This window comes from Sebastes umbrosus, chromosome 12, assembly GCF_015220745.1.
Source record: "Sebastes umbrosus isolate fSebUmb1 chromosome 12, fSebUmb1.pri, whole genome shotgun sequence".
Lineage (NCBI taxonomy): Eukaryota > Metazoa > Chordata > Actinopteri > Perciformes > Sebastidae > Sebastes > Sebastes umbrosus.
The window spans coordinates 28,033,226-28,057,618 of NC_051280.1; the positions used below are offsets into that span (position 1 = coordinate 28,033,226).

The window sequence follows — 24,393 nt, forward strand, 5'->3', positions numbered from 1 at the left end:
ATAAATACATAGATAGATAGATAGCAACTACTTTAAACTAGATAAAAGGAAATAAAAAACACAATAAAATAGAATTAAAGATAAGATATAAGATATATATGATGTTGGTGACCCTTTGACCTTTCCTATCGAGACACATCTGTCCTAACTAAGGTTATTGTCATACGAAGCTGTGTGAAAGTTCAACCAAGACGACTATCTTCATGCTTACTCTGACTGAGGGCATTCACACTTTTCACTTCTTCAACCAATCAGATTCCGCCATGATCCCTTTGAGCCAATCATCTTGTTGCTGTAAAACATTAATAACTGCTTCTCTCTCTGCATGTATACTATGTACGATTAACACTACGAGGAAAAACTGGCATGGCCATTTTCAAAGGGGTCCCTTGACCTCTGACCTCAAGATATGTGAATGAAAATGGGTTCTATGGGTACCCACGAGTCTCCCCTTTACAGACATGCCCATTTTATGATAATCACTTGCAGTTTGTGGCAAGTCATAGTCAAGTCAGCACTCTGACACACTGACAGCTGTTGTTGCCTGTTGGGCTGCAGTTTGTCATGTTATGATTTGAGCATATTTTTTTATGTTAAATGCAGTACCTGTGAGGGTTTCTGGACAATATTTATCATTGTTTTGTGTTGTTAATTGATGTCCAGTAATAAATATATACATGCATTTGCATAAAGGAAGCATATTTTCCCACTCCCATGTTGATAAGAGTATTAAATACTTGACAAATCTCCCTTTAACAGAAAAATTAATCACGATTAAACATGGTCAATCATGCGATTAATCGTGATTAAATATTTTAATCAATTGACAGCTCTAATAATAAAAAAAACTGAAAATTCGAAACTTTTATAACCTTGCTACCGGAGTACAATAATGATGGTTGCCTAGAGAGATTACAGGCCTTAGTACAGCTCTGCCGTCTAATAATTGTCCTATTACCATGCATAATAATAGTGTTAGAATTGGTAAAGTGCAGTTAGATGACATGGTAAGTCCTTCATACACTGACCAAGTCAATCACACACCATAATCCCTGTTCATGATGCATACCCAAAATGAACTATTTATTCAAATTAGAATGGTCATGAGATAAGTAAAGCAGTAGCCTAAAGCTTTGCATTTGAGCTATGGAAATAAACGTGACAGTAATTTCAGGAGAGAGAGCAACGTGTGTTCTGCGTGTGAGGGGGTAAAGACGAGCAGGTAGAATATCACAGGATTTTTGGGGGGGTTTGGGGACACAACACGCATACTCACGTTCCCCACACCCCTGTTACTCCTTTTCACCATTATCTCATGTTGTCATCTCCCCCTTTCAAGATATGGGGATCCTGTGGCAAGACCCCAAGACCCCCCTCATTCCCCAACACACACACACACACAGCTAACACAGTGGGCCAGTGTTCTCCCCTGGGGGGCTTGCCAAGATGAAAGGAGGAGTGGTGAAGGGGACTAGAGGAGCAGATGAAACAGATGAGATGACCTCGCTCCTCATCTTTTCTCTCAGCTTACTCTGTCTCCTTTTCACAAACTGGATACTAGTATTCCTACTTTAAGCTTTAGCGCACATTTATATCAACGTCACTGCTTCTGACAAATTGCCACTGTTGCATAACTTCAATTACACAATGTTGGGCATATCATCTTGAATTGTCCTTTTTGGTAGTCCAGTACATGTCTTGCCATCCTGTGCAAGATAACTTAGTTATAAAAAATATAAATGGAAAGTAATAAATCTTTTATTAAGTTAAATGTAAAAGAGCTTCTAGAGGGTCTTGCATGACAAGCTGGGAGGCTGTTTGCTATCAAACACTGCCACCCTGTGGAAACTTAGTGTCACTGCAGGAGGACAGGTTCCATCTAAATAGGTGTGAACACACTGCAATGCTGTAAGGTACTACTGGGATATATTACAATTAAGTAAATAAAACAATCTCTAAAAATGTTATGAGTCAAGTAACAAAGATATTAACACATTTACTCATTGTTGCAAAGACCTATCGGTGCTTGTAAACTGATATTAGGTGAAAAATACCAGACTTGGTGCTACTAGTACTGTCCCACGTTTACTGCAGTGGTGGACGAAGTAGTCAGATTATTTACTTAAGGAAAAGTATCAATACTACAATGTCAAAATATTCTGTTAGAAGTAAAAGTCTTTTATTTAAAATGTGACTTAAGTAAAAGTACGCAGATAAAATCAGCTAAATTTGCTTTAAGTTCTAAAATGAAAAGTGCTCATTTTGCAGAATGCACCCTTTCAGAGTGATATAATAATAATAACTTGCATTTATAAAGCACCTTTCAAGAAACCCAAGGACACTTTACATGGAGGTATGTATATAAAATATTTTTGGACGATCATTGTTGATGCATTAAAGGACCAATATGTAATATATTTACTGTAATAAATCATAAAATGACCATGATATGTCATCAGAGATTGAGGAAACATGCTGAATTGAGGGTAAAGTGATTCTGACTACTGCTGGCCAGAGGCTAACGCGGTTGTGTCTAGAAGGTAACCCTCAAATTGCCTAAACGCGTACTTACTGCTATCAGTCCCACCGGAGGAGCGGCCGGGCCACACCTCCAATGTTTTGAATTTTAAACGCTAGCGGTCATTGCAACATATTGCTGCTTTAAAATGTAAGCAGACTCAGGACCTGAGTATTTGCACCACTGGTTTACTGTAGATGTTTTGTTAATTTGGAAATACAATATGTTATTGCAATTAAAAGGTGACTAACGCATTCTCCCACATAGCTGTTTTGCTTGTGATGATTTTATTAACTTAAAAAGGACCAGTGTGTAACATTGAGGGGGATCTATTGGCAGAAATGGAATATGAAATGGAGTATTAAAAGTATGTTTTCTTTAGTGTATGATCACATAAAAATAAGCTATGTCGTTGTGTTTTTGTAACCTTAGAATGAGCAGGTCCTCTTCACGGAGCCGGCCGCCATGTTTTTCTACAGTAGCCCAGAACGGACAAACCACTGTGTTAACTTTTCCTGCTTGGGCCGAAGTCGATCACGTTACTCGCTCCGGAGTTCACCCCCGCCGTCACTCATCTCAGCTGCTGGGAAACAAAACACAGGAAACTTCTGTTAGCAATGACGAGCTGCAGCATTTATTTCTGCACAAACTGCAACTTCCACTGTACAATCCCTTGATATTGTCAAAGCTAAACTAACTCTGTCTTCTGCTCCACTCGCTCACTTGTTCACACATTCGCTGCCGCTCTCTCTCTCTCTCTCTCTCTCTCTCTCTCGCTTCACCACTCACTTCCCACATACACACACACTCTACATACTGGTTCTGCTCTAAATGGCTCTAGATAGGGCCATTCACATTTTCACGTTGGCCACCGTAGTTCTTCTACACGCTTGGCACACAGGAGAGGATGCAATCTGCACCTCACCACTAGATGCTGCCAGATATTACACAGTATACATGGTTTACATGGGACCCTGCACACATTTTATTTGTTGGTGGTAAACTGTATTTTACAGGACATTTCGGTTTTACTCTATAGCAATTTGTTGCACAATTCCCTCATCCACATTTTGCATACTTTTGCATTGTAACTATAATTTTTTTGATCAACTCATTCATATAATAGCATGTGATAAGGACTCAAAAACCATGGGAACTCACCTTGTGCTTTTGGGTGGAGCTAGCTGATGAGCTAAATGGCCTTAATGACTCTGAACCAGCCTTCAGGGGGTTCTTCTGTCAACTGGTTCAATTTCCTGCCTCTTTCTGCAGGCGCCTCTTGGATAGATTTCCTGGTACCTCTGGCACCCAACCTGGAGCTAAACACACACACACACACACACACAGTCTAGTTGAACTGGCCAATACTATTGTCTTCATCCGCCCAGAGTAAGTCAGTGATTGAATCAATATGCAGTTTGTGTCAAACTGTGTGTGTGTGTGTGTACTTGTGAATGTGTGTTTATGGGTCTATGCGTGCGCATTGTGAATGCATCATATGTATGGGTGTCTATGGGAGGTGTAGGAAGGAAGACGGGGCAGGGAGAGTACTGTCATATTGATCGGCAAATGTGTGTGTGTTTGTAAAATGCCAATAATGACCACACCGTACTGTGTACATCCACAGTGGGACGCACACTGTCTGACCTCCAAAAGGACATTTCCATGGACATGGGATTCACAGCTGCACACACACACACACACAAATACACACAGACAATGCTGTTTTTTTTTTCACTCATCAACTTGGCAAAATAATATTATATTCACCTTCTATACTTTCATATTTCTATACTACTTAAAAGAAAATAGCTTTGATGAATAGTCTTGACATTTTGATGATTCTTTGAATGGTTAAACTAGATGTTCTATTCACATTACAGCAGTGTGACTCTGACATCATTGAGAAAATTTTGCTGAATTCACTTATTTAAAGCCCCAGTGAGTAGAATTACAAACAGATTACATCATGTTTAGAAATATTCAGATGCCATATGTTTTTGTTTGTAGAAAAAGGACAAAGTCCTGTTGAAAATCTACCCGTCCTTTTATTAAAAAAAAAAAATACTACCACTGGGGGGCACTAGAGGCAGAATATTTCAAACGCTGCACATACAAGTGTGTGGTAGATGACCAATGTTGCAGTCCATTAATACCTGCTACTGCTATGAGACAAAATGTTAAGAATGGGATGACTTTATATAAGTTTGTGTTAATTTGTCATATTACTTTTGGTCACCTTAAGTTGGGAGAAGAGACATTATAAAAAGAGTCACAACTCCTACACTGTTCATCTCATGTAAAACCCCCCTCAGTTATCTATACAAATAATGAAATGTGCCAAAAACTGCCCTATTATTAGGCCCTGCAGTCGGTATCAGGCTGTGCCATCATACATCTACTAAGCCCTCTGACAGGTGACACTATTTTCTAGCCCTGACCTAATATAACACACCTTTAAACTGCTTTTTGGGGGACATGTCCCTTATCCAAATCAAGGGTCTAAGGACAGAGGGTGTCGTATGCTGTACAGATTGTAAAGTATGTGAGTGTAAGAGTAAAGGTTATAGGGTCATCCTCTCAATAACTGGTGTTTGGTTGAGTTAGGCCCACGACACAGAGACAGTTCACCTGCACATTCAGCACAGCCCTCTGAAGCAAGCTTATATTCACTTCTTCCTGTGACATCACCAGCTACGTACATCATAGCAAACAACAACCACCTAACAACAAACCTAGCAGCATAGCAAGCTGCTTGACTCACCAAACACAAACCAAACCAGCTTCCTCAGATACCTCAAATTAGCCAGTACAAAGCATACACTTCTGCCAATAACATCACCAGCTAACGGTAGCTCAGCTTAGCAAGCAACACAGCATACACCTCTAGCTGCTAACAGCATGTCAAGCCGAGTAGCATTTTACACAGTCAAATTAAAGTAATCATTCAGCTCTCAGTCATTTGGATTAGTTTGGGTCATGCACAACAAAATATTTGTTAAAAATGTCTTGATAACTTACTTATTAGATATTCACACTCACATTATATTGCAGTAGTTTTGCCCAGACACTTCACACAACTCCAGAATATTCTACACACTTCACATCTCCTGCTGACAAAACCCTGTCAGTTCATTCACTGCCACTTTATGAGCATCTGACAGCACTAACAGGAGCGCTCAGTGGGCAGGGCTGAGTCTAATAAGGCCTCACAAGGCCTCACATTGGTCCGGGTCTCGTAAAGCCTCGCCTTGGTCCGGGTCTCGTAAGGCCTCGCCTTGGTCCGGGTCTAGTAAGGCCTCGCCTTGGTCCGGGTCTAGTAAGGCCTCGCCTTGGTCCGGGTCTAGTAAGGCCTCGCCTTGGTCCGGGTCTAATAAGGCCTCGCCTTGGTCCGGATCTAATAAGACCTCGCCTTGGTCCGGGTCTAATAAGGCCTCACCTTGGTCTGGGTCTAGTAAGACCTCACCTTGGTCCGGGTCTAATAAGGCCTCACCTTCGTCCGGGTCTAATAAGGCCTCACCTTCGTCTGGGTCTAATAAGGCCTCTCCTTGGTCTGGGTCTAATAAGACCTCACCCTGGTCTGGGTAGGAGGACTTGGACACAGATCACACATGAGTCTGGTGGTGGGAGACATCATACTGTTGTAATTCTTGCAAAAAGTCGTGTTACTGGCGGCTGCTAAATGAGCTCTGATGCTTGGCAGGGTTGGTTTCTATAACACTGTTTAACAAGAGTATGCAGGCAGGCACACACACACACACACACATGCACACACATACACACATACACACACACACATATATACACACACACATGCACACCTTTTCTTTCCCCTTGCATGCTGACACCATCTGGCTGACTGCTGATAGCTGCCTGATACTGGCAGTAGTGGGTTTATGTGGAGTTTTATGGAGAGAGCAGTGGTTGTGTCCTCTAGGTGGCAATGCTGTCTTCTGGATCTGCTTCATGAGCAGAGAAATGGGAGCAGCTACACACCACCTTAAAGCTGCAGTAGGGAGAAATGGAGCAAATATGATTTAAAAAAGTAATTTTTATAAAACAGTCACTATATCCTGACAGTAGTGCATGTACGACAGAGTATTAGGGCTACATTGAGGAAATAAATAAATCTGAGATTTCGAGAATAAAGTCATAATATTACGAGAATTTTTTTTTTATATTATGAGAATAAAGTCATAAGTTTCCGAGAAAAAGAGTCGTAATATCATAAGTTTATGAGAAAACAAAGTTGTAATATTATGACAATAAAGTCATAAGTTTACGAGAAAAAAATCGTAATATGAGAATAAAGTCATAAATTTACGAGAAAAAATATGTATGCTGAAATATGCTGAAAGGTTATTATGTAATTTTTGCCAAATGATGCCAAAAACATTCTGCCTACTGCAGGTTTAAGCAACAGATTTGTACATATTCACATTGACGCTGTAGGTTTGGGGCGGTTGGGATGGCTTCACTCACACTGGCCCTGGCAGGAATATGAGATCTGAGACATTGTGGTTTTGGGATTAACCAGTTGGGTTTTAAGCAAGACTCACCTCCTGCTGTGGTTTCCTAGTGGTTTCCTCCCTCGCAATAAAACTTTATTAGCATCTGACAGCACTTGTCTTAATGACTCACCCCGACGATGATCTAACACATATACATGCGGTTATTTCACCTTATGGAAAACAGGCTTCAGCATGGCAGCGTCTCCTACGGCCTGAGCAGTCAACAAAAGGATTGATGCAAACATGAAACACTTTTTACAGTCACATTACTATAAAAAATAAAGCTGTATTGTGTAATTTTTTTAGTAGACTACTATGTTTGGTGTTAATCTCTTAGGGGATCTTGGGGCAAAAATTTGCATTTGACCCCCACCTTCTACACTCTGCGCAATGTGTATGTATCCTGTCACCAATTTCCCATTAAAGGGATAGTTCAGGTGTTTTGAAGTGGGGTTGTATGAGGTACTTATCCATAGTCAGTGTATTACCTACAGTAGATGGCGGTTCGCACACTCCCAGTTTGAGGAAGCACGGAAGCAAAGCAATGTACTGCTGTGGACGGGGCTGTCAGCAAAAATGTATTTTAGACACCTAAAAAAACAGTTTAAGTGTACGTTATATTTTGAATATTTTTGCCGGTTTACCTTGCCGTGAGATAGCTATACAGTCTATGTTTCCAACGGGGATCTGAAGTCGTTGTCTATGCTCTCGCCAAAGCAACCAGACACCATTGAAAAAAACAGTAATTAAAGTAAAGTGCAATTGTATGACTTTCACACAATAACACAAAGACTCTAACCAATCGAGGCAGCGGTAGACCAGCAACCCCCGTGTTCTGCAAAGTAAAATTACAGTTTTTTTCAATGGAGTCTGGTGGCTTTGGCGAGAGCATAGATGGATAAAACAGATTCAGTTCCCTCTCAGAAAGGGTTGTCTGATGGTAAGGTAAACCAACAAAAATATTCTAAATACACCGAACACTTAAACTGATATTGACTTTTCTTTTGGTGACCTTTTCTTTTAGTTGTCTAAAATACGTTTCGCTGTCGGCCCCGTCCACAGCAGTACATTGCTTTGCTTCCATGCTGGTACTGCTGTCTGTTTCTCCAAGCTGGGGGCATGCCAACCATCATCTACTGTAGGTAATACACTGACTATGGATAAGTACCTCCTACAACCCCATTTCAAAACACTCAAACTATCCCTTTAAGTACAATACAAACAGCAGACAATACATGGCATTTCCAATTATACAACATGACAACAGAACTGCCAGCACCAATAGCTGGCAAGTAGGCTAGGCTTATTCTGTCAGTTTGTGGTATTTTGATTAAACACAACTTTATCTGGGATTGTGCACTATGTGAGTCACACTTGTTTGTTTTCTTCTTCTTTCTCAAAATATTATGACTTTATTCACATAAAAGTATGAATGCAGTCTCGAAAACAAATGTCCTCAATGTGGTCATAATACTCTGTTGTACAGACACAATCCTCTTGTGCAATTTGTCATCTTTAGGGCAGGTTCGAATCAACGAAAAGTTGAAGGAATCACAATGTGAATGCAATAACGTAGCATCACATCCTGATTGCCTGACCAGTGTTTAACCTACCAGGAGGTTTAACTACACAATGAGCCAAAGAAAATACAGCTATAAGAAAATGAAGATCCATCAGTAGAGATCACCTCATGCTTTCTTTACCCCATGAATTATTTGTCTTGTTATAAAGACGACCCAATTTATTTACCTATGAAAACAAAAGGTAAGTGTTTAAACTGGGGGCCTCGTACATTACTTCAGAGTGGATGGAGATCGACTTCAAACACACAAAAAAAAAAGACATGAGATGACATTAAAGATGCACATAAACAGAGCAAGTGTCTTCTGCATCAATGCCATCTTCCTCAGCTTTATTTCAGTGAACACAGGAACATTTCCGTTTTATTTTACCACCCAGATTTTTGTGTGAACGAGACCACTCGTGGTATTTGAGAAGTTTTATTTTTTCTTTTTTTTTTCAGCATTTCTTACAACAATACAGACGTCACAGAATACATAGTTTTACAAACACAAAGCACACCACCACCTTGGTTGCTGCTGCTGCTGCTGCCGTAAAAGGGAAAGGGGGTGAGGGGAGAGGGGGGGAGGAAATGCTGCGGGTTCTGGAAGTTGCCAGTTCAGCCTTGGCCATCCTTCTTTTCCAGAGACTCCCCTCATCCGTTATAGCTAGAAAGAACCTGCCCTTCGGGGGTTGCCATGTTGGGACCTTTTTTGCAGCGTTTTTAGCAGTGTGAGAACAATGGAAAAAAGCTTTCTTTTGAGACATGTAGGGGTAAAAAACAAAATGTTTCTAGACTATGATCTGAGCATGGTGTTACTCCAACTGAGAGGAAGCAGAAAATGGAGGTTAAAAGAAGAGGCTCAGTTGGACGTTGTTTGCAGTAAATCTTGGGCAATAGGAATCTCTCCATTCGGTAGAACAAAAAAAAGATCTGTCCTCGCGTCGTGTTCTGCAGTTTATCAGGGTACTCTGCAGAAAAAATTACACCACCTAAATCTTGACCATCTAGTCTCGAGTAGTTTATTATTACTTAAATGTTTTATTCCTGTACAGTGAAATAACGGATCTTCAAATGATCTTTTTTTAAAAAATACAGAAGGCTTCTTTTATTCCAGCCATTTTTTCCCCCCCCAAAACATCATTCCCAGACCCCTCCAACTTACAACAGGACTTTGATATTATATACTTCTGTTCTGTGTGTGGTCTGCTGACGGTAATGTATGTGTTTGCACGTGTGTGTGTGTACATATGTGTGTGAACTCTATGTCATTTACACCCAACATTGTAAACATACATAGAACTATATTACATGTGCTTGCACTGCATCTTGAAGGGGGGGAGAAATTTTGGTTTACTTCACTAGAACATCACAAAAGAGGGGGAAGAAGAGGAGGGAAGGGCTCGTGAGAAGAAGAAGAGGAGGAGGAGGAGGAGTGTCAAACTCCTTTTTCAAGGTTGTGAGGTTATTCTTAGTTTGGTTGAAAGCTCAGTTTTAGTGGACAGGCCCTTTTTTTAATTCTCTTAAGCAACAGGGGCAAGAGTTTTCTCTCTGGGATAGCGAACAAAAAAAAAGGAAAAACAAAAAAAAGAAGCTTTCTGTCGAGTCTTCCGGGGGTAGAGCCCGTTGTCCAGCACCATCGAAATGTCAAAGAAGAGCTAGAGGGGGGAAAAAGAAGTCTTTATATTCTGTATTAAGAAGTTCCTTTCAGGTCCAGCTCCAGCAGCATGAAGCCACCAGGTCTCAGCAGGGTTTAGCTGGCTGTCGGGGGTTCTCCACTGACTTTAAAGTCCTTCAGTGGATGACACCCCGTTACATGGACAGGGAGTCATGTCAGTGATGGCAGACCTGTGGTCTCCTTTTCATTATTTTTTGTGGGTGGCCAGGCAGCCAGCCAGAGAGTCAGTCAGTCCTGCTCAGTCATTTCATCCAGTTATAACCTCCTGGAAAGAGCCGGTGGAGTCTCAAAGACAGCCGTCTCGTCTCTGTGCGCTCTTGGAGGGTTTGGAGCTAGCGACCCAGGCCACGAGAGAGAGAGAGGGGGGGAACAAATGACGATCGACGGAGGGTAGGGGAGGGCGATGAAATCCAAGATGAGAGGAGGAATGGATTGGACCGACGAAGAGGCGCGGGGTGAGGGTGGGGGTGGGTGTGCTCTTTACAAGTAGACGCGCCTCAGGTCTCCGGGTGAGGTGATGGTGTTGCACTGCGGGCACAGCTTCTTGTTCCCCTGTGATGGATGGAGAGACAACAGTTAGCTTCGTTGCTTAGGAAATGAGTTAAGGTCAGAATAAGGTCACTCACAAATGCATTCACTCAGGATTATAGTGCTGCAACAATTTCTTCATTTATGAAACTACCAAACATTTGTTGGTTCCAGTTTCTCTAATGTGAGGATCAGTCACACCGTCATCTGAGCTGAACCAGATCCTGATGTGTCTCAGGTCAATGTACCCAGATGATGGCGTACGAGACCTTTTTAGCCGTTGCTCTACTTAGTCGTGATGTAAATACATCAACACTTTGCAATATCATGATATTCATTTTCATCAACTTTCATCACCGCAAGACTTATACTAGGGACGGGCATTTCAAGCAAAAATACTATTCGATAATCACTGGGAACTCTTCAATCATTCTTCGAAGATCGACAGAAAAGAGCCAAACTGAACGTGCCACACATGTTTTACTGGTGCCTAGTTGTAACGTTATGACCAGGCCACGGTAAAAACAAGGAAAAATATTTTTTTTTAAGACATGATAGTCGCATAAACTATTTGATTTTTTGTATAATTTAATGAATATTTGAAAATCATGACCCATCCCTAATTTATACCTGTAATTCTCATCAACGATATGATATGGCATGCAGATTTTTAACAATTGATAAAGGTTGATTTTGGGCGGACAAAACAAGCAATTTGAAGATGTTACCATGAGTTCTTACTGTTTTTTGGACATTCTATAGATCACAAACTGAACTGAAAAAATCAGCAAAAATTAAAATAATCATTAGTGGGAGACCTTCAGGTTTAGCCTTATCAGTTATTTTAGTAAATTTGTAATTGTTTTCAATGAGAGAGAAGCGTTTTGCCTCGGTGAGGTAAAAGGCAAAGGAATAAACAGCGAGCCCGTAAAATAGCGAAGCGGTCCGTTTCATTACTTTGTATTCATGTAATAAATATACAGACGTCAATTAGATGGTAATCTGCATTAGAAATGATGCACAACAACAAAAATGTGGTTATAATAATCATCCGCTTATAGTGATCGATTTGACCCGTGCATACTATAAGCAGTTTCCACTGTATTAACTATTTGTGTAGCGTACAGTTCATGGTTTATATTAAGGTAACGTTAGCACTTATTTAGTGGTTGCCTGGCAACAATAAAAAAAAAAAAAAAAGACGAGCAAAGTGCAAAAAACACTGTCTGGTCGGGCAAAAGAAAGGCAGTGCGGTGCGCCTCGTGTTTTCCACCTGGATAACACGCTCTGTGTGATCACGTTTATAAAACTGTCTCCTTTGACGGTTTAGCAGAGCCTCACAGGTGAGCCAAGTTCTGTCATATTAACCACTTCCTCCTCCTCCCTCTACGTGAATGTAAAACCCGCCTGTTAGCAGCATAGCTCCATCTCGCCGTCCTCTCCCTCTGCTTTGATAGTGTGCCATCTGCAGTAAAAGCAGCAGGTGATAATATGCAACACATTGAGACTGGGTGGTCTCTCCACCACTGTCCTCCCTCCAACTCTCCGTCTCTTCTCCTCTGCTGCCTCTTTCTACCCGTCAGCTTGTTTCCTCTCTTGTGTTGGGTGGTAACTGCTGTGCTGCGGGCACATTCCTGCACTTTTCACTCTGCTGTTTATTTGCATTGGTTACAGATGTATGAATAAAATATAAAAGTCAAGATAGATCATGTAAATAAATGAAGCCCAGTGGTTCATCTGGAGTTAACTAGGAGAGGAGGCTGCAGCAATTGCTTCTTTTATGTTATGAATAGCTAGACGTGACTTGTTAAGACATATTTTGTCTACAAAACTGACCATCACCCACATCCCAAAAGTATCTCTTTGGTATGTGGAGACTTTCATCGGTCCACTGTAATGTGTGTAAAACATACGAGTGTATGAGTTTAGTCTTTCCCTCCGGAGAAACACTGCATGTGTGACATCTAACACTGGTACGACAGAATGCAGAGATCTCATAACTGGAGTACCTGAACCTTCCAAATCCCTGCTGGTCAGTACAAATAATGTACAGGTTCACTTGACCCTGGAGATTTATAGGCTTCTTGTCCTGTAAGCCACTGAATAAAGTCTTTGGAGTTGGCTCACAGAGTGAGGCAGTCTGAAGGGTGAACACATTCACACTGGAGAGGACTGAGGTGGTGTGAGAGTCTGACAGATCTCACAGGCTCCTGCCAAGAGGATTTGTGGCTCCAGAGAACTCAACAGAGGTTGTGTTAGCCAAATATTTTCCATCATTGACTGAATTTTTAAAAAAAATTCTCATTCTAAAAGTCAAAATTTAGCTATTGAACAAGGATCGATGTAACTCCATCATTCTATCTAACGCAATATTCTGCTTCAAACTGTATTTGTTGGCGTTTAGCCTTTCAAAACCAACATTGTCAAAAACGGTTTGCTCTCCCACTTGCTGCCGCACACAAAAAGGAAGCTCACACCTGCAGCTTATTAACAGACATTTTAAGCTTCATTCAAAAACCTCAAGAGAAGCTTTGAATGTAAAAAATGACATTCGATAGGGCTCTCATGGCTCGGTCCGATCCACTTTCTTTGTGTGTTCCTTGTGTGTATCAATGCCGGATTTTTTTTCAGCGCATACAGAACGTACAGCTAGCGGACCGCGAGGAGAGCGCTGAATTTGACAAAAAGTATATTGGATTAGAATCACCACCTTTAAAAACGCCTATGTCTTGTTATCACTCAAAATACGAAATGACGGGCAATTATAGATTATGATGGAGTTTTTACAACCCTGTCCATCAGAATGACGGACAAGGAGAAAGTCTAACGCAACCACTGGTACTCAAAACAGTCTCTTTGTGTCTTAAGAGAGAATAAAAAAGAACAAGGAAAAGTGTGGAGGTGAAGAAAGAGTAGAGAGATGGAAGATGGGTAGAAAAGTACACACACAGGTTTGTACAGTAGCGCTGGGTATTATGGGTATGAGATGTTTTGATACTAGTGCTGATGCGAGTCCTCTTGTTTGTTTGCGCGCCCGTCGAAGCGGCGTACTCCCGTTTAGTGTGGGCGGTAAGTGTGTGTGGGTGTGTGCCCATCACGCTGCGCTCCAGCTGCCTTGCTCATTAAAGCGGTAAGGGGCCGGGCTGACGTTAACTAGATTCCCAGGCATTTACTTTGATCAGCTTGGCCCTCCCGTTTTTATAGCTGTCTCCAGGCTACGAGTTTAATGCCCCATACATTAGACCTGTGACGGCAGCACATGCACACACACACAGTACACACCAGTACACACCAGTACACAGGTACATGGCAGATGGAAACAATGGGCCTCATTCAAGAATGTTTTCTTACGGTCTCCCTTTAAAAATGTAATAAAAGAAAATTAGAACTCTACTAAGTAATTTATAAAACATGCACAGACTGTTTTGTTGTACCCACATGAAGCTCGTCATGAATCAGTATTGATCTTATATTGGATGCATGTTCCACACAATCATTAGCACATCTAAATGACCAATTAAACCTGAATAAGGGCAGCCATCATTAGAGCCAGGTGCCTTCTTAGTCTTACTTTACTTTTAATTTAACTTTAATCTATCCATTATTTGCTGGAAAGAATGATGATCAAATGCCAAAATGGTTGGTGATTGTATGTGTTGTACTATCAAATATCAATCACTCTGCAATTTTGGTACTAGACTGGCCTTGAGACAACAAAAATCTGTCGCCACACAAATGGCAGGTGAGGCTGCGATACTTAAAAAGGTACTGAATACGACATTTTTATTGCCTCTGCACGGCTCTCAACATGGCGACAGCTGGGCCGGTGACTTGTAGCCAACGGTGCTAACAGTGCTGACAGAGTTAAACTGAGGGGTAACCCAGAGGATGGGGACTACGGTTCCGCAAGGGTGCTGTCGGTTGGGACGGCATTATCAGCTGTAACCGCCGTGCGAGAGCCGTGCAGAGCGGCAGCCGTGAGCTAGCCAGTGGGGCACGCTCACATGCACTAAAAGGCACGTGTGGCCAGCCCGTCAGGTAGACAAGGAGCTTAAAGGTACCCTCTGGAGTTTTCTTGTAAACAAACATAAGTTATGTTTACATTCAGTGTTTCTAATAGGGCTGGGCGATTAATTCAATTAATTATGAAATTGGCTTCCAATGTTCATGAAAAGCAAGATAATGGAGTTAGACGATTATCGCGCCGCATTCCATTTCGCAATGATGCTCTCGTTTTGTCTTGTGTTACAAATCCAGCGCACGGCTTTCCTTTACAACGGTGCACTTTCACCCCGCTTGGCGGATCACGGGCTGCTGCTCTAGGTTGGCTTGGAAAGGCCCAGAGTGAAGGTGGCTCGCGGCTCCGTGTCTGATTGGTCAATTACAGCATTTTACGGTGTGTTAATTCTTTATAGCAGACGGCTGCTATGAATAACAGACCGTTGCCATGGACACAGATCTGATCTCTGTACACAACGCGAGGACAATTTTATTAGGAGAATCCATAAAATCATTTTCAGATCAGTATTTTGGGTCAAATTATTGATTTCTTTAGTAACTTGACGCGTAATAAGCAGGTTAATGTACAGCGAGCCGGTCATTATTGTGAAATAAACCCCAACAGGGTGAGCAGGACCCCGACACAAAGCTGAAGGGTGATACAAGCTCACTGTACATTATCCCTTACTTATGATTATATGGTTTATAGGAGCACAGAGTTCTTCATAGATCTAGCCACTTAATTTTGCTCTCACCAGATTGATGCATTTAACTTTAAAATGTAGGCTACAGCATTTTCTTTCTAAATGCATGATGTTTTCAAAGTCAATAAATAATTATGTTAAATAATCGTGATCTCAATATTGACCAAAATAACTGTGATTATGATTTTGGCCATAATTGAGCCGCTCTAGTTTTGAACTAAAGTCATTTATCCTCTTGTGACCATAAAGATGCAGTGTTGCAGCAATTGCACACGATCCTTCTGACGTTCATTTCTGCCCCTCTCTCTCTGTGTGTGTTTCTTCCTGTAATTATGCCAAGAGTGTATTTATTATAATTGCGAGTATACAGGTGGGGAACTGCTCGTTGGTAACTGTTGACGTGTGTCATAACTGTTAACTGATGGTGATTTATACAGTAGATAGAGCCACTGAGGTGAGAAGGAAGAGGCTTTGGAAAGAAAAAGGTAACAGAAGAGGACACTAAAGAGGACAGAATGTGTGGAGAAAAGAGGAGATAACAGCAAAGAAAACCAACGAAAGCCAGCGAGGAGACTGTTTATCCTCCGCGCTCCATTTACCACATTAGCACCAGCTAATTACACACTACTGAATATATTAGACTAACTAATAACCAACAGAACCACTGCCTGTGTGTGTGTGTGTGCAGACCCGAGGCACTATGTAGAACTCATTGGAGGCTCGAGTTGACCACTTTATTCCAACATTTTAACAAGCCTTTTGGGGACCATTTCCCCAACTGAGAACTGGAAGTGTTTGCATTGCCTGGATCCTGTGTGTGTGTGTGTGTGTGTGTGTGTGTGTGCGCATGTGGCGAGTGAACAGGTCATTTGAGGAATATTCCATTTTAGTTCCTCCCCATGGGGCACAGCTACAGAGAGAAACTCACTGACTATGAAATGAGGCTGCAATAACTGCATGTCATGAGGAGCTGCCCTGCAGGAGGAGTGAGTGTGTGTGTGTGTGTGTGTGTGAGTTTGTGCGTACCAGAGTCCTGAGCCAGCATTCTTCACAATGGACGTGCCAGCACTGGATGGAGGTGAGCGGCATCGTGTAAGAGTCCTAGGAACAGACAGTGAGAGAGGAGGAGGGAACATGAAATGACATCAAATCCAAAGGACACACACATGCCAGGTAACAACGACCAAAACAACACTGTACATTCCCTGACCGACAGCATCAAACCACTAACCATGGAACGACACAGCCAGCAGCCACAGAACCACTGAGCAAGGCAGCATGGGGGGGGGGGCAACTGAACCGGCAACCTGCAGGTCACACACACACACGGACACGATATCGGGCAGGCAACGAGCAGAGACGACGAGAGGGAAGCAGGCAGTGGGAGGAGAAGATGAGGGAGAGAACCATGAATGAACCCAATCTTTTCTTTTCCTCTCGAAAAGAACGGAGAGATGAGGAGGGAGGAGGAGGAGGAGGGAGGAAGAGGAGCGGAGGAGGGAGGGAGTGCCTTACCCTCCGTAAGGGCTGCGGGAGGAGCCTCTTTATGCCGCTGCCGTAGCCACCAATCACAAGGCCCCTGTACAGGCAGTACAGGCCGAGGGGGAGGGACTTAGGCTGCCTCTCTCCGACCTCATTGGCCAGCGGCCGGGGCCCTGGCCACACCCCTAGGCTCTTGATCTCCGCGCCTGACTGGATAGCAGGCTTCCTCTGCGGAAGGGGAGGGTGGGGGTGGGAGAGGAGAGGAGGGGGGCGAAAGGTGGCAGCTAATCATAGAGCCGGGCCAGTACTGATCGCGCACGCAACAGACAACCACAGTGCAACACACACACGCGTGTGGACAGACACACAGACCCACACACACACATGAGAGAGCGTACAGCTTAGACAGCCGATGAACAAACTGCTACGAAGAAATGCTTTAGAACTTTCTTTCTCTGTTCACACTGACTTTGTTTTGTCAAATAATGAGGAATATGAATGATGATGACTTGGCTAAGTTGCTGAAGGTCAAGCTTTTTAAAAAAAGTTCCTTATTATTAGGGCTGTCAAAGTTAACGCGATATAACATGTTTGCGCAAATTTGTTTTAATGCCACTAACTTCTTTAACGCATTAACATAACTTGTGATTTGTAAGCTGTAGCAGGCCCAGTTTTGGAGCTAGAGTGAAACTAGAAAACCTAAGGAATCCATTGGTACCAACCACGTCACACTAGCTTGTCGGGTAGGAGGCTAAATAACGCTCCAAACTTACGCTAAATTTTGGTGAGGAAAAACTGGCATTTTCAAAGGGGTCCCTTGACCTCTGACCTCGAGGTATGTGAATGAAAATGGGTTCTATGGGTACCCACGAGTCTCCTCTTTACAGACATGCCCACTTTATGATAATCACATGCAGTTTGGGGCAAGTCGTAGTCAAGTCAGCACACTGACACACTGACAGCTGTTGTTGTCTGTTGGGTTTCAGTTTGCCATGTTATGACTTGAGCATATTTTTTATGCTAAAGGCAGTGCCTGTGAGGGTTTCTGGACAATATTTGTCATTGTTCTGTGTAGTTAACTGATGTCCAATAATAAATATAAACATACGTTTGCATAAAGCAGCATATTTATATATTAAATACTTGACAAATCTCCCTTTAAGGTACGTTTTGAACAGATGAAAAAGGGATTAACTATTTTAATTGATTGACAGCCCCACTTATTATATGAATAACCAAACCCAGGCTGAATTTGCCTTCCTAAGGTGACCAGTAGATGGGGGTAGAAATCCACTGATGAGACCAAACCGCTGCGCTGAGCTCGCTTCAGGACCAGCGGAGAATCAACTTGAGCCAACTCGGCTGCAGCGGGAGAGCACTCGTTTTCTACTTACAGACAACTACCTGAGCGTTGGAGGGTTAGGACCCGTGCACAACAGTTACCCAAAACTAGACATGTTTCTGCATCTACTTGGGAGGTTACCGTGGAAATCTCCAGCTTCTCTAAGATGTTAACAAGTTAAAGCAACCTGATGACTTTCACATCAGACACAGAGAGACAGGGGAGGAGCGCAGTGACGGGTTAAAGACAGACAGAGACAGATTAGATGTAAGACGGCGGTGTGTGTGTGTATGTGTGTTGTGTGTGTGTGTGTGAACATTGTACACATATTTGTGTTTCTGTGTATGCTCAAATGTGTGTGTGTGCGTTAGAGAGAGAGATGAGGGACAGTGACAGATGAGCGGAGAAGAGCCGTGTGTCCGTGGGGCAGTGAGTGATCGATCGTTGTGCCTTGCCCTCCGTGTCACCTCGGGCACCCAGCGACCTTTAGGAAGCGCAAGCGTCGGTAATTACCCGCTTTTCACACACACATACACACACACACACACACACACACACACACACACACACACACACACACACACACACACACACACACACACACACACACACACACACACACACACACACACACACACACAGGATGCCGACGCTGCACTGTCCACAGGCTTGAAGGATGACAGGATGGGTACTTGACACAAAGTGGGGAACGTAAACTCAGATGGCAGTGGAGGGGTGGGGGGTGCCATCGTTTCTCAAGCATCTGATGAACATGAATATTGACAATGTCCCTCATTCTCCCCGATGTTGTCATGGATGAACATGTGGCTCATATTATTGATCTGGGAGTCCGATCAATCACCTGTACATGCTGTAAAGCTCAGAGCCATCTCCTCGCTTTACAACGCAACACCGTCTGCTATGTGATTCTAGCTGGGGAGCATCAACTAAATATGATCTCTTACATGTTCTGCCTGGCCATGAATACACATCTCTTATATACATATATGGCACAATCCTGACAGTTTTCCCACTGGAGTCTCTTATCCCAGCACACATTCAGTAGACTTGCGAAGCCATGCAAGAGCAGAAAACCACCACGACACGACAGCAACACAACGCCAACACTCGTACACTTATAAAGCTACGTGGACATCCACAAAGTGAAGGGAAATGAGATGCATACAGTCCCTACATGCACACTTCCAAGGAGTATATCCAGCAAACAACACAATACACTTCACTATAAATATATAATATCATTTAACAAAGAATAGAATCTGTTCAGATCTGTGAACTGGTCAATTATTATGTTTATTAAAATATGTTTGTAAAGTGAGCAAGGGGCAGTGAAGTGGGAACTGTATCCCTTTAGGAAGCACAAAGTGACCTGGATGATGACAGATTATTTACACTGACTGTGCTAGGGATGTCACAGGAACCGATATGTCGGTACCAAGTCGATGCCAAAATTCTGAAAACGTCAAGGTTTTTCTGCAGTACCGTAGGTACCGTCAAGGCTTGAGACTAACGTTGTCCCGTCGTCCAGGGGATCCCTAATAATGCTACATTGTGAACAACAAATCTGTGCTGAAATCGGCAGGACGAGAGCTAGTTAGCTGTTAGCAGCCGGTAAGCAACACAGTCCTAACGTAGCAGCACAGCACAGAGCTAACGGCTAACGTTAACGGGAGGTTCCGTTGATTTATGTCATGATGCATTCAGGAAAAATGAGTAGTAGGCGAAGGTAATTTCTAACGTTAATCATGATGTGTTCAAATGTAATCTTGTAAAATGTAGTTTTTGGCGAGAAACTTGAACAAATCCAGTTGTTTAATGGAGATGTTTTCATGCCAATATAAAACAGATAACAGAGAGGGAATTATGATCTGTTTAACTTCATAACAAAAATAAAATAGTGTATGTTGAAGTACATGGGATTTATTGTTTTACTTTTGATTTTTACCGTTGTATCGAGAACCGTGGAATTTCACTTGCGTTGGTATCGACTACTAAATTTCTGGTATCGTGACATCCCTAGCCTGTGGTCCTATTCAGGGACTGTTAATCCTTTAAAAGCATCTGAAAACCAGGCTGACCCTGCACCGCCTCCCCAGATGAGGAACTCTGGCCTCACAGAGACCTAAACTGACGTAGTAAAATAAAAAAATGTCCAAAGTTTATCACGAGACAGTTGCCCTCAAAGGGGCAACCAAATGTAAGAGGTAAGTATGGACAAGTTTCACCATGCCCAAATCAGATTTATGATGTAAACTCTGACACATTATGGAAAGCTGGCCCATGCTCTCCTGCTATATCAATAGTAAATACATCCGTATAATTTCAATTTCTCTGTTACAAGATGTGATTAATATTTCCAGGATGCTCACAAGAACGAACAGTGACGTCTATGCCTGGCTTCCGTTGTTCACATCCTGTGTCGTTCATGTGATGCATGTGCCAGTGATCAATGACCACCTCAGTCTAAACACCTGCGGAGCACAAAAGCCTCCTTTCAAAAACTGCCCACTGTGCCGTGGGTTGTGGGAGACTGCCGCAGCAGTTGTGTGTCCTAAATACAGTCAATTGGGGCAAAAGAAGGCAGCATTCGGAGAAGCTGGTTGGAAAGTTGCTAGATTGGAGGATAGAAGGAGGGCGCTGTTCATTTAGCTCAAACAGAGCAAAGAGCAACATCCTCCTTTGGGGGGAGTTTCCTTGGGGATTTTGGGAAATTAGCTACTACTACTACTAACCCCAGCGATAACTACCAATCCTCTAATCTACACTTCTACATGACGTTTTACAACACATGCTGGATGTAGCGCCTCCTGACAAAAGGCGCGATGCTGCCGTTGAGGGTTGATGTGAACCAGAGAGCATTCATGTTATACTCACCATGCAGATGAGACACTTGTACCGGTCCCCTCTCAGTATCTGCCTCTCCAGCTCTCTGATTCGAGCCTTCAGAGCCTCCATGGTGGTAGCCGTGGACTCCTCCTCCGTTACCCTGGGGGGACAGGAACAGAGAGAGAGCCCTCAAGCACTTGACTTGATTTGAAAGTGTGACAGGGCCCTAAACCCTCACGGACTTTGCGGGAAGGCGCCTCAAAGTCTGTGAATGTGGAGATTGGGCCTTAAGTCTCTAGCATAGCCTCCCTGTCCTACAGACCCACAATGCCTTGCGCCACACCTTTGTTTACTCCTATCGTTACATAAGTGTGTCAAAGTTTGATTCTCCTCAGATTTCCATCTGTAGCCGTCTGATTATGGCCCTCTCTGTCACTCAGTATGTAGTATGACATTATTATAATTAACACGGCTGTATCCTCAAAGGCCCCATCTTACAACACATTTACAACGTTAGCCACTTCCCTCGTTCATTCCCACCATCTTTTACATTTTCCTCGCACTCCACCCTTCAATTTCCCCGTTTTGTCCTCTTTTCCTAACATCTCACGTTCACCTTTCTACATCTCCTCTCTTCTGTTTGTCCATCCATCCCTCTCAATTTAGTTCCTTTCCTCTGCTTTTATCTCCTCTTCCCCCTCGTGTCCTCACTTCATCCCTCCTTCACTCTACCCCCCCCCCCTCGTCCTCCCTTTCTTCCTGCCTCTAAGCAGCCTCTGATTAATGTGTAGCGTGATAACAGAAAATGTGCATTTAACACTGTCCCGACAGCATATGAAGCAGCCATAACTAAATCAATACCGCCGACGCACAGACCACAACGCTGCCGCTGCTGATGATGATTTGGCGCAGCGAGACGAGGCGGCCCGTGTTTATTATGGCCATCCGCTCGTTCGCTGGCAAGATGCAATAGCAGCGTGTGTGTCTGTGTGTGTGTGTGTTAAAATGTGAGCGAGTGTGTGTGTGTTTATGGTGATGTGGTCATTTTGCAGCCTGATAGCTAGCTGATCTATGGTATTGATCTGGATGGGGAAGGACAAGCGGAGAGAGGGAAGAGAGGGCGAGAGCAAAATAGAACGATAAGTGGCTGTGTGTGTGTGTGTGTGTGTGTGTGTGTGTGTGTGTGTGGCCTAGGATATGGCTTCATTTGCTGCATCCTCAAACAGCAGAGAGGCTACAGCGAGAGGAAAACTTTCTCACTTTCCTATTAAGAGACTGGTTTCTGTAAATCCATTTCTACTGTAAGTAAATTTACATGTTATTCCCTTGATTCCTATCATCGCGCAAGCTCATTAAAATAAATTGAATATTTAGACTAAATTGAAGATTAAATTAAAGTTAAACATTTCAGGTTTGCGTGGCCATCACCAGATGCACTGTGAAGCTTAACAGAAAAGCCTCAGGTTTGCAGTTAGTTTGATTTCTATTTGGCAGAAGCTGGTCCAGGAGCAACGGAAACTCTCTGAAAACTGTAGTTCCCCGTTCTCTCTCTGCTCCATCTCTTAAATCCTCAAAATTACGCTGCAACCATTTTACAGCAGGCTATTCCCAGATTGTAACTTGGCCACTGAGGAATCTTAATTTTGATTGGCTGGCAGCTCCTAGGCCTGTCTTGAAATGTGCTCTTTCCTGTTAAGCTGTAAGTTGCCGAGCATTACAAGTGGCAAGAATAATGAGGAACTATATTTCATGATATTTTGTATAAGGAAAGCTAGATCAAAATGCGTTTCTGTGCAACTGACTGGTATCTTTAATTTGATTACTTATGGTTAGGGCTGTAATGATTAATCTATTTGTCAATCAAAAAAAAAAATGAATCAGATTCATGAGATTCACGTCACTTTCCTTCCTGCGTGGGGACATCAGTTGTCAGGATCAGCGTTATCGAGGCTGGCCGGGACACTGAGCTGTTCTGCCACCACAGATGCAGCGTGAGGTTTTGCTTCCTCCACGGGAGAACTCGACCTGCTCTAAGCTCCTCCCTGTAACCCCCATCAGCCATCCTGTGTCTATAAAGACCTAGTTGGGACTCCTAGACTGACTCGCCGCTCCATGCCCTATAAACTGCTTTACCCTCTCCTCTTATTAGTCCTGAGCTTGTAAAAAGCCATTTAGCCTTGATTAGCCTGCTAGCTTATAAAGCAGGCAGTGGACTCTGGGCTGGACGGGACTGGATGGGGGTTGTCCCTAAAACAAGGCCCTCTCTCTCTTTTAACAGCTGCAATAAAGCCCTCTGTCGCTCAGTCGAGCACAAAACTGTGCCAAGCGGCTCTCCTTCCTCGTCCAAAGTGAGTTAAAGAACGGAAAAGAAGTTTTACTCCTAAAGATTCTCCTTTTCTCTCAACAACACCGGCCTCTCCTGTCTCCTCTCTATCCTCCTTTATTGTCCTATAATGAATATTCATTTAGCACAGTTGATTTATAGAACGCTTGAAAAGTTGCTTAATTTCCCAATGCTATAAAAAAAGACGTGTTAATCCTATCTTTATGCGGCCGTAGACATCTAAACAGGGAGACATGGAGGTGGAGGAGGGAGTAACGGGGGATGGAGGAGGTGCAGAGATTTAATGGAGGTAAAAAAGAAAGGAGAACAGGATGATTTCACAGGGCCAAGGAAAGGAAAGACAACTCTCTGGGGCTGAATGTGACACACAGAGAGATAAACGGCCTCTCAACCAGCAAGAACCACAAGTAGAAATCCTTGAGTTTAAGCCCTTTATGCTATTTGTGTGAGTCACTGGTTTAAGCTGGCTCAGGGGTTTTCAACCTTTAGTCTCCGAGCCAAAAATGCGAAAATTTATGTCACTCTGGGACTCTGGGCTTAGCAAACATGTCATGTAGACTTACAAAAACAAGCTAACAGTTCAATCTGGGTTACAACCGAAAATGTAAGGTGTAAAAATGTCTGAGTTGTCGTAGCAGCAAGTTTCCACGACTGTGGGTCCAAACAGTAGACTAATGGTATGTACGCTGCTTTAAAACATACAGTATATACGACACACAGATTTGATGAGCATTGTGAGGCTGCATGAATGCAAGTGTTGGTAGTGATACAACAATGTGACATGTGCTGGTGGGCTAATAAACAAAGAGTTGTTAATCACGCAGTGTGTTAGGGCTAATAGCTCTCAACATTTGTAAGTAGCTTAAGTTCATGTTAATT

At 42.9% G+C, this 24,393-nt stretch overlaps 1 protein-coding gene and 1 long non-coding RNA gene across 10 annotated transcripts in view; both read right to left on the reverse strand.

Moving 5' to 3' along the window:
* Positions 1–2,950: 2,950 nt before the first annotated feature.
* LOC119499330 lies at positions 2,951–5,907 on the reverse strand. Its single transcript, XR_005209377.1, has 3 exons — positions 5,561–5,907; positions 3,680–3,837; positions 2,951–3,101 (listed from the first exon to the last, which is right to left on the reverse strand). It is a non-coding gene; the product is annotated as an uncharacterized LOC119499330 (long non-coding RNA).
* Positions 5,908–8,915: 3,008 nt separating this feature from the next.
* Positions 8,916–24,393, reverse strand: part of rnf220a (ring finger protein 220a) — a 313,964-nt gene continuing 298,486 nt past the window's right edge. For 4 of the 9 annotated variants that reach the window (XM_037786674.1, XM_037786677.1, XM_037786673.1 and 1 more), the window contains 4 exons: positions 21,219–21,330; positions 17,015–17,209; positions 16,526–16,600; positions 8,916–10,820 (listed from right to left, as the gene is read on the reverse strand). In XM_037786674.1, coding sequence (XP_037642602.1) covers positions 10,749–10,820; positions 16,526–16,600; positions 17,015–17,209; positions 21,219–21,330 — 454 coding nt within the window. In that variant the 3' untranslated portion in view covers positions 8,916–10,748. Of the gene's footprint in view, positions 10,821–16,525; positions 16,601–16,730; positions 16,807–17,014; positions 17,210–21,218; positions 21,331–24,393 lie in introns of all 9 variants that reach the window. The other 5 variants (XM_037786680.1, XM_037786678.1, XM_037786679.1 and 2 more) reach the window with 2 other exon arrangements.